Here is a 10984-nt window from a genome sequence, read left to right as displayed (position 1 = left end):
TGTTTGTGGTGTGATTTTTCAAACAGTGCAACACATTGTAAATGATTGCCCAGTTGGATCATTTACTGGTTATCTAAAATCAATTCATGCAGCTACTTCTGAAGCAGTTCACTGGTTATCAAATTTAGATATTATTCTATGAATGTTGTAATCCTAAAATGTCATACAAAAGATTAATTATATTCAAATTCAGGTCCACTGATGTACATAATCCTGTTCAGATTATAAACAAATTCTCAAGAAAGAGCAAATGATAAGGCTTGTCTTGATCTTGTCTGTAGTCCCTGTATAATATAAATAGTAACACTAATTAATCCAGGTTTAGCTGATATGTCCTACATAATGGGGAGGGGGTGGGGAGAGGCAGAGGGGACAGGCACTGGCAGAACAGTTAAAGTATATTGCTATAGCTCCAGAGGTGCAAGTTTAAGTGTCACTTCAACCTTGTGATAAAGGCTGCCACAAATTAACCCTATTATAAATGAGTACTTGGTTATGCAGGCAGGGAATTCAGTGGCAGCAGTGTGGGAATGCATTATTACTCCACTCCCTTCTACACTGTTAGCAATGGAAACAAGTGTGCCTTAACTACAAATGCTTCTATACTTAGTTGGCCACACATTTTTCCACCTGAGCGTCATATAAAAGAAAAAAATTAGCTACAAGAATCAGGATAATAGACATATGTCAAACGCTGAATTATTAAAGTTGTTGCTTTGTAATGAAATATGCACTTCTATATAGGAATAACCATGGGTGGATCCATGATTTTGAAAAGGGGAGTGCAGATGGTGAGGTAGGCAAAAAGAAACTAGAAGCTTTATTAGCATACTAGGAGCCTAGTGTTATACTGTTCAGTTTAAGATTGATATAAAAACAAATATAACTTGATTAGAATGAGTTAAAAACAGTCTTCAGGATTATGAAATAGGAGCTATGTTACTAGGAGCCATAACAGAGAAGAATTGCGGAACAAAAGACAGCTTGGTTAGTGGAACATCAAGACCATTAAAAAGGAGAGAGGGTTGTCAACACTGGTGGAACCAAGAGTTTAGAATGAATCAGGTCAATAATAATGAATTATGACATCATTTGACTCCATCACTGCTGCTTGAACAGAACTGCCATTGCCAGGCAGTTGGGTTAAACTTTAGGTGGAGCAGAAATCACAGAGGAGTGCAGCTGCACCAGTGCACTGCCTTTTTGATCCACCCCTGGGAAAAAACTAGCCTGATTCTCAGCTGGTCATATTGGAATACCTTCCTTTAAGCCAGTGAAGCTATGCTGTTTTGTTCTCTTCCTTGTTTATGATGTGGAAAGTTCAGGCTTCCTTATAATTTTGCTTTCTAGGTTTTCAGCACGTGGTTTTGTATAAGGTGGGAAAAGTAAGCACCTTAACCCCTTTTTAGAATACTTTGGGTTTGTTTGTTTTTTTCAAATACATCATCACCGAGTGAGCTACTGAATATGTATCTACTGTAAGCAAAAGCAGATCCAGGACTTTATAAAGTGAGGTGCAGTGACCAGTGATGCAGGGGTGCAACCCTATTCCCAGCCACCTCCTTCCCTCTTCCCCACTGCGGCAGACAGCCCATGCCCCAGAAGCAGCAGCTGCAGACTTTAATACCTGAAGAAGGTAAACGTACCCCTCTTCCTTTTCTCTCCCTTCCCTTCTTGGTCCTCTCCCCTCCTGTTCACCCCGCCCCTGTGGTGGGTGCATGAAGGTTTACCTTCCTTGTCCCTACTGATAGGCTGATGGGGAACACCTGAGGGGAGAAGGCAGGGAGAGGGAACCTCAACCTGTCCACCTCCACTGCAGGTATCCAAGGCTGACCCCAATTCCCATGCAGCTTGGCAGCAGCTCCTCTTGCCCCTGGGATAGCAGGGATACTGGCAGTGGCAGGCAGGAGAGGGGTGGGAGGGAATGGGAGGGGAGAGGCTGTGCCTTTGATCATGGAGGGGAAAGGAGCGGACAATGCTTACCTTCTTTGGGACTTTAATATGTCCCAGGCTGCTGCTCCTGCTGCATGGTCAGAAAGGGGGATGTGGTCACACTGCTGCACTCCCTCTGGATCTGCCTCCGAATGTAAAGGACTCTGATGTTCTAAGGAAGCCAGCTGCTTTAATGAGGATTATTTCATTTTTGGCTTTCTTTAGAGAGAGCTTCACATGAAGGCTTGGTTAAAAGGAGAAAGGACAAAGAATTAAGCTGTAAATGAAAAGTCCTTCAAGGTGGTGGTAAGGCGGTTGTATTGCAAATGTTCATGTCACCAATTGTGATGTAGCAAAACTTCGCTGATAGTAAGCCAGGCCTGGTCTGAGCACAGATGATCTGGGCAGAGCTTTGAGAGGCCATTACAATGATGATACAAAGTTGTACTGCTCTCTGAAGGATGCATTCCTACCTTTTCCAGATGAGAACATCTTGCAGTCATGAACATCATAAATACTCTCCTGTTTTTGCTGTTTGCCCTTTTGGCTGGGCTGATTTTGATTTTTGGCTTGATTGTAATGTTCTGCATACTGATTTTCAGCACCAGGCTGACTTTTACAATTGGTGAGGCCAAGATGGTCACCATGTTTGAAAAAGGAGCTACTGAATTTACCCAACCCATTCCAGCTACTAAATCAGAAGTTACCCACCTAAAAATTGAATTTGACAAAGCTGAGCTGATTGCCAAGCTGGCCAAGGAGATTGCTCCTGATTACTGCCTGGTGGGTAACAGCATTTTTCTTTAAGTTGCAGTGGGCACATCTACACAAGATGCTAACTGTGCAGTAGCCTAATAACACTGCACAGTAATGTGCTGGGCAAAAACCATGCTAATATGCTACTGTGCACTAGTATTAGACTACTATGCAGTAAGCTTCACTACTGCACATTGATTTAGTACTTGGTTAACCAGCATGTTTTAACTACTGCTGCTAGGCTGGACAGACAATTATGTGGAAGGGTCAATGTGTTGAATAAAGCTAGAATGTAGGGCAGAATTCTGCTGATGTTTTAGCACCATGCTTCTTGAGTAGCTCTTTTGAAATCAATGGACTTTGTGAGAAGCAGGAAATTAATATGAAGGGGACTAGGAGAGTACAGCCTTTAATGCTTATGTGCTAAGCTCTAGAAGAAGTATTTTTAAAAGTTGTATATACTGGTTAAAGATGAGGTAACTTAAGGTTTATTCACTGCTCTGCAGGTCGAGAATTCAGGTGGTTTGATAATGCATCTGAAGAGAGCAGTCCTGGTTCCAATTTATATTAATGCTACTTTAAACCACTTTTTGCCAATGTAAAGGGCTGTTTAAGAAAGGACAAATTTAAAGGGAGTGTAAATTACTTTAAGGACTTTTTACATCACAAAGATGCTGTAAAGCATATTATGTGGAAAGGGATTCTGGGTCACTTTCTGTATGATAAAGTGCAATAGAGAATAATTACTTTAAAATATTATTATGCATAGTGACAACACCATAGAATCTAAGATTCTTTTGTTTAAACTGGAACTGCCATAGATATCCCTCCATTGTGTGAAGAAATACTGAGTCTTGTATAAATGATGCTCTGTGCCACTGTATTGATTACAGTAGCCCTCACAAACAAGTTTAAAATTAGTATTGCTGCTCTGAACTAACATTAATGCAATATTATTCATTTACAAAGAATATGAAGATCTCTCTGAAAAATCAGACTTTGGCTGCCATCTCACTGAAAGTGGAGCCCAAAGACAACACTTGGAATGCCAAAGCAAACATCCAAATCAAGACTGACACCCTGGAAGACAGTGAACTTGATGAGCAAAGATTCATTTTTACCTGTAAACAGCTGAATGGCACCTGCACCTTAACATCTTACAACATCCAAAACGAACCTTCCTTCCAGCAGCTTCAGCTGAGTGATATTGTACGAGTCATCTTGCAGGCATTTTATGGCCCCCTCAAAGTACCATCTGATGTGCAACACACTGATCCCAGGGGGAATATCAAGACTGAAGAGGTAGAAGAAAGCTACCAGATAAGTGAAGAGTGATCCTATCCTATTCACGTTAAGAAACGTGTGACCATCTGCCAGAACTGACCCTTCATAGACTTCAGTCACTGGGGGACAAGTATAAAACTTTCTGGTCTGTTTCTCACCAGTTTGCAAAAAAACACAGCATTCTGTCCTCCTAGCATATCCTTGTTTTTCTTTATATTTCTTTAAGTTTATAGTGTGCATGTGTGTATGCGTGTAGAACACTGAGGTAAACTGAGGCATGAATTATGAGATAGTAGATATTAACTTACATATATGATTATATTATTATACATTATTATACAGGTACACGCACATATATATGTGAATGTGTGTGTGTATGTATGTGTGTGTGTGTGTGTGTGTATTTATATCACACACATGTTAACATCTGCTGTGTCAATTCACATCTTGGTTTTCCTGAGCACTGTAAGTGATACATCATAACCCAGTGTATCTCAGTGGTGATATGACCTATTTGACCAGCTGAAGGTGTGGTACCACTTACTCTTATGTACAGACAGGCAAAGACCTGAAGTGAAAAGTTAATAAATAAAATAAAACCTTTTCAAATTGCTAGTTTGTCTAAGATTAGCCATTTTTATCCAAATTGCTTAATCAATACACACCTATTTTACATTTTAAAAAACTCAGCATTTAATTATCAAATTGTAGACTTAGGTGCTAACTTTAATCAGTCGAGATCAAATATCGATATACTTTTTCTACCAAAGTATGCAAAATATTTGTTTTTTAAGTAAAACAGTAATAAAGAAAAAGTAATAAACTATGCTATTTGTAGCAAGGAGTGGAAAACCAAACACACTTAGGCATATTTGACAGAAGATGCCTTCAGATACATGTGCACATAATTTGGTCCACTAATTTTCTTTTACATACCTCTTGATCGCCAAAGCAAAGTAAAACCTCCATTCTTAAAAAAAAACAGTTCTCCCACTGACATACAAAGCTGAATTAGGGGTGATTGGCCTATCAGTTTAGTATATTTTCAGCACATCATTTTATATATCCAGTGAAACAAAAGGAAGTGATGCAACTATTATCACTTCTGGCCACCTTTGACTCTCCCTCTTAAAAGATCAGGTGCTATTTCAAGCTGGATCAACTGGGGGAAATCTTCAGCACAAGTCTGGAGCAAGGCTCCAATTCATGTTTTGGAGGTGTAGGAAGATGTTCTGCTATCACACCTGAATGTTTTGAAGCCTATCAATAGCTAAGAATTATCATGAAGTTCAGTATGCTACTTCTGGAGAAGCACTATCACAATCCAAATAGTTTAGTAATATTCTGGTGGTATTTGGTAGAGTCTGAAGAATATTATCATCTATGGTCTATAAAATGGTACTTTACTATTTGTGTAATTTTTAAAAATTGCTTTTCACAATACAAGGCTCATACTATTAACTTAAACATAGACTGAGAAAAGAAATCCTTTTTCTTTATTCATTTCTATATAGCGCATTTATAGGATCAATGTTTTTGTCTTATCTGTGGTTGACTTCTTACGACCTTTTCAATAATCCTGTCCATAGAATATGCTATTGTTTATGCAGCCTCTGAAAAAAAGTCAGCCTCTGCATATGTGTCGTGACATTGCATGCTGACAAAATTGGATGGTGCTTTGAAAAACAATATCTACGCTCTTCTTCAGATCTCCTGTTTTGGATAACTTTTTTTTTTCCCTCAGAGAATTTGTTGACCTTGAATGAATGCAGTGTTCATTTAAGATGCACTGTTGAAGTTACCTGTATACCTGGCTGTTCCCACTGTAACTACTAAATCTTTTTGTGCCATCTAGGGTCCTAAGAGAAATATAAGTGCCTTCTCAATATTAAATTACATATTACTTGACCTTGTGTGACGTCGGTGGGCCTCACGTCCGGTACCACCCTTCGTCCGGTAGCCCCTCCCACCTCATCCCGCCTGCCACGACTTGGATGGTATAAGTGATTCGAAGGAGGGGGTTCAGTGGAGATCTTCTACCAGAGGGACTTGCCCAACGGGGAGGGTACTCACGGTGGGGTCCTCAGATGTTCCACGGGGCTCCGCCACCCCTACACCCCGTCCACTCACCAACCGGTCACCTGGCGATGGTATGGTCGTCCGCCACTACTTGCGGACCTTCTTACTAACAGGCCGTCCCGAGGCCACCGGTCATCTTCAGGCAGCCTGGCTTAGCCTCCGCCTGACCCGGCCGCTAGCTCCGGTCACTTCTTGTCTTCTCTCCCCTATTCTCAGAAATAATACTCCTCGGGAATGGGGAGACTTCCCGAGTCGCTACTCTGGTCCCGGTAACCCCTGGGGATCACTCCTCCTGCACCCACCGGAGTTTCCAGCTCTCTCCTCAGCTGCTGGGCTGATGCCCCGTTGCCTGCCGGCGGCTCTGGCTCTGGGGAAGCTGCAGCGGCAGCAACGTGCTGCACGCCTCCTCTATCCTCCTCTGGCTTCCCCCTTCCCACGGGGTTTGCTGGGGTTTTTAAACTTCCCGCGACAGCCGCTGCAGCTGCTGCGATTGGCTCAGCTGTTCCCCTTATCAGGAACAGCTGTTTAAACAGCCGGCGTAGCACCGGCTCACGCAGCTGTAATGGCGGCTGTGGCTGCTGCCGTGATCCCGGCTCCAACGCCGACGCTGCTCCCGAAGGTAAGTATCTCGGCCCAGGATTTTCTAGAAGGGGTGTTGCTGCCCCCCAATCCTGTCTGTCCTCTGCCTGTGTCCTTGACGGCGGCCCATCGCCATCACACCTTGGTAAAACACTATAAGATTGTAATATGAAATGGTCCAAATGAAGATTGCTTATCATAACTAATAGATAGTTATAACTCAGAGTAAAGTCTCTACTGCCTTCCTGAGCATTTATGTATAATTTGGAGCAGAAGGGACTGAGGTTGCAATTCTAAAATCCACAAAAATTGTCAAAATTTAGTGTTAAAGAAAAGTGAGCATCAGGAGAAGAAAAAGATTCTTAGCATGAATTTAATGTTCATGAGAAAGTATCTTCTCTGATGAAAAACAATTGTTTTAACTATTCAACTATTTTCTATTACTTAAAAGGCGATAGTTAAGACATCTGTGTAAACTGGGTTATTTTAGCTTCTGATCAATCAAACAGTAGAATATATGTGTTTCCTCAAGGCTAATGTCAAAACAGATTATATCTGCATGTTTTTATTTCTAAAAAAGCTTCACATTTTGGTAATGTAAGTTAAGTTTTTTAGAAGATAATGGAAGATTTTACATGCGAGTCTTTAAGTTATATTTTAAATAGAGGAACTATTAAGGTTCAACAGATTTTATGTGCCCTGGGAAGAACTGGTGGCTGGGGCTGTCTTGGCACCTCGGTACTGGCAGCAGTAGTCACCATTCTTGTACCCTTCTAAATTGATACCAAAGTCTCACTCATTCCTGGTTACACTACTGAGTATCAACACTGGCCTACATCTTGTGGTTTGTTTGTTTTTTCTCACTCTCAGAGAGAAATCAGATTAAAAATTTGAACCTGCACAGGTGTAATTATAGTGCGGTGTAGCAGACTTGATTAATTGAGTCTGCTGGAGCTTGGTAATTACTGTACTGCTGCTAGCCTCCATGTGTCATGTAGGAGCATCCACACACTTCAAAATGGCAACAGGGATGCTTTATCTAAAGCTCGTTGAACAATTGAGGGCTTAACTGCTCAACAGTTCAGTGGGTGGAAAACTGGCTGCATGGTAGGACCTAGAGAGTTCTCATGAATGGATCTGTGTCATCCTGGCAAGAAGTGGCTAGTGGTGTCCCTCAGGGGTCTATGCTTGGATTGATCCTTTTCAACATCTTTATCAATGATTTGGATGTGGGGGTGAAAAGCTCGCTGGCCAACTTTGCGAACGACACCAAGTGATGGGGGAGTGTGGCCATGCCAGAAGATAGGTTGCAGATACAGGCAGACCTGGACAGGCTGGAGAGTTGGGTGGACCAGAACCAGATGAGGTTCAACACTCATAAGTGTAAGGTGCTTCATCTGTGGGCAAACAGTCCACAACATACCTACAGGCTCAGTGGCAACAATTTGAATTGCACCACGGCCAAAAGGGACCTAGGGGTAGTAATTGACCATCACCTGAACATGAGCAGGCTGTGTGATGCTGTGGCCAGCAGGGCAAACAACACGCTGGCATGCATTGACCACTGCATCTCATGCAAAACTAAGGAAGTGATACTCCCACTGAACTCTGCACTGGTGAGACCATAGCTGGAGTAATGTATCCAGTTCTGGGTGCCACACTTCAACAAGGACATGGAAAGGGTCTTGGTAGCGGCTTATCAATATATCAGGGGAGTACATCAAGAACTCGGTGAACAGTTGTTCATCAGGGCATCCCTGGGGAAGACCAGGAGCAATGGATACAAAGTCCTAGAAGGCTGCTTCAGGCTCAATTCCAGGAAAAACTCTTTCACCATCACGGTGTCCAGACAGTGGGAAAAAACCCTCCAGTGGTGGCGCGGTCACCTACCCTGGAAATCTTCAAAAGGAGACTGGGCACTCACCTCACTGGGGTCACTTGACCCCGGTTGTCATTTCCTGCCTAGTGCACGGGGACTGGACCCAATGGTCTACAAGGTCCCCTCCAACCCCTAGCAAACTATGAATCTATAAATACTTAGACCTATTGGATAAAATGGAATGAGTTGCTGCCCATGGGGCCCAAAGCCAATGAAAGATGCTGAAAGCATTATATATACTTGAATTCATATATCCATTAAAGATTTACATATAAACAGATTATATGTAATTTTCAACTCAAGTAATAGATTGAAGTATTAATAAGTGAACCTTCAAATTTAATGGCATATCCATCAAAAAGTAAAGTGATGTGACATTTTCAGTATTGTCTTAAAATGCAGATGCATTATTAAAAGTGGATCTGTGAAGTGACCCTCCTAAACATTTGAGCTGCTGGAGGGTGACTATCCAATTTGTCTGAAGTTGAATTAATTCTGAGTGGCTCGGTAATTCTCAAATATCAAAGATAGTTCACTGTACCAGAGGTTAATCTGACTAACATGCATTGTGCCTGGGTGTTTCTCAGCCTCAGAAAAAATGATAAAGGTCAAAGATCTTTTAGAGAATCTTTCCCCAAGATACCAGACTAGACTTTATTTATGATCATACAGAAAAAGCTCTTTCTGCCCTATAATTGACATGTTTTGGGAATACAATAAAATATTAATTACAGAATAATAACTACAAAGCCCTTATACAACAACATTTGATGCATCCCTCAAAATGTATAAAAGTTGAGAATTTTAATGATTTTAATAAATTGTGGCCTTCCACTGCTGACACTTGCCTTTAAGTTGGCAATAATTGTACTCTCCCCTTTAGAGACACAGTTTGATAAGTTTCTGGCAAGGTAGGAAAGTTTTCAGCAAGTTTTAAAGCCTGGGGCTTAGAGAAAATGAAAACAATATTTGTTGCCGAGTGTGGCAACAGCAGCCACCAAAAGTAATGATATTTTTTCATATGATACCAACACAAGAATAAGGTCTGTACCATTCAAATGGTGCTGTATGGGCTGACCTGGTAACCCAAAGAGAACCTTCTTGCCTTCAGTGGGATTCTGGGAAACTGTAAAGGTGGGCCCATGCAGTCTCCACTGCAGGGTTAGACTTTTCATCTAGGAAGGTGGTATAAACCTTATCAGTGCTTATAATTGTTGATCTGTTATGAGTTAGTTTTGATTATTTAATGTATGTAAATTAATATGGTTGCTAGTGTTCATCTAAGTCATTGTTATGTAGTTCTGTGCTCTTTAAAGGAAGCAACATCCCTTTTCCTTGTACACTGGACTCTGTCCCTTAACAGTATAATTTCTTTTTTCTAGTTTTCCTCTTTCCATTTTTAGTTAATGCAACAAAACTTACCTCAAAGACACCCAGAAATAGATAAAGACATGGATGAAATGCTTGATAATTGCCCAACCCTCACCTTTTTTTAGAATACTATAAAATTGTTTTATGTTAAGGCAAAAAACCCACATCTGTCTGCATCAGTACTGGCCACTACATAACACGGAGAGGATTACATAGAAGGATTACAGAGAAGACAGACAGTGTTATATTCTATTACCTTCCCTCATAGGTCCCTTTAGACCAAGGCATCTGTACCCGCCGCCGCTCGACCAGGAGATCACGCGCCGCTTTCGCCCGGGCCCCAGATCTCGCCCACCCGGGCTTTGCTGATGCGCCCCGAAGTTTACCCCGATTGGTATCGAGGGGTGTCAGGTTTGACCTAGAAACCACTATACAAAGCCCAAGCAAAAGTCTCTGTTATGTAACTAATGCCCATCTGCAATGATAAGGAGGAGACAGTCTTAGATAAAGGAGGCTTGAAAACAAAAGCAGAATCAGAGGACTAGGGCAAAGAGCTAATTTAAATACCAAAAATCACACCCCTAGGTGGGGAGAAAGTATGCTAATGAAACATACATGTATGTAAATGAGATACATAGCTAAAACACAGGTATAGAGACATGCTCAGTAAAGAACTCCTTGCATCACTCCCTTATAACCAATTAGCAAACAAGAATGCTTATGAAGGTCCAATACTCCTGTATAAAAGATGCTTAGAATTAAGAATCTGTGTGCTTGTTACGTGAAATTATTCCGCTTGCACCTTGTATTGCTAGCTTTAAATCTTTATACTTTCACCCCTGGTTTCTTTATTGGCCTTTGCATACCGGGCACGATCCCAGACTTGAGCTGGGGCTCAACAGGGGGACCCCAAAACTCGCCTGACACGACTTTGATGACGTCTTCAGTGGCGGGGGGGGTCTTCCCTTGGGGTATCCCTCGGTGCTGACGTGTTCCTCCGGGGGCAATCTCAGGGCTCCGTCCTCCCCTACACCCCGGCCATTCGCCACCTTAGGGTCTTCCTATTCTGGCCTCTACTCCGTCCTCGCCTTGCCTCCCTCTTGC

The 10984-nt window shown here is 41.9% G+C and overlaps 1 protein-coding gene across 1 annotated transcript; it reads left to right on the top strand.

Moving 5' to 3' along the window:
• Positions 1-2401: 2401 nt before the first annotated feature.
• Positions 2402-4145, top strand: LOC102375692. Its single transcript, XM_006021738.1, has 2 exons — positions 2402-2715; positions 3658-4145. Exons 1-2 carry the CDS (start codon positions 2434-2436, stop codon positions 4021-4023), a joined length of 648 nt encoding a protein of 215 aa, XP_006021800.1. The 5' UTR covers positions 2402-2433; the 3' UTR covers positions 4024-4145.
• Positions 4146-10984: the final 6839 nt, after the last annotated feature.

This window comes from Alligator sinensis, unplaced genomic scaffold (genome assembly GCF_000455745.1).
Source record: "Alligator sinensis unplaced genomic scaffold, ASM45574v1 scaffold247_1, whole genome shotgun sequence".
Classification (NCBI taxonomy): Eukaryota; Metazoa; Chordata; order Crocodylia; family Alligatoridae; genus Alligator; species Alligator sinensis.
Note: the sequence above shows the minus strand (reverse complement) of the source record. Positions and strands in the feature narration are given on the sequence as shown.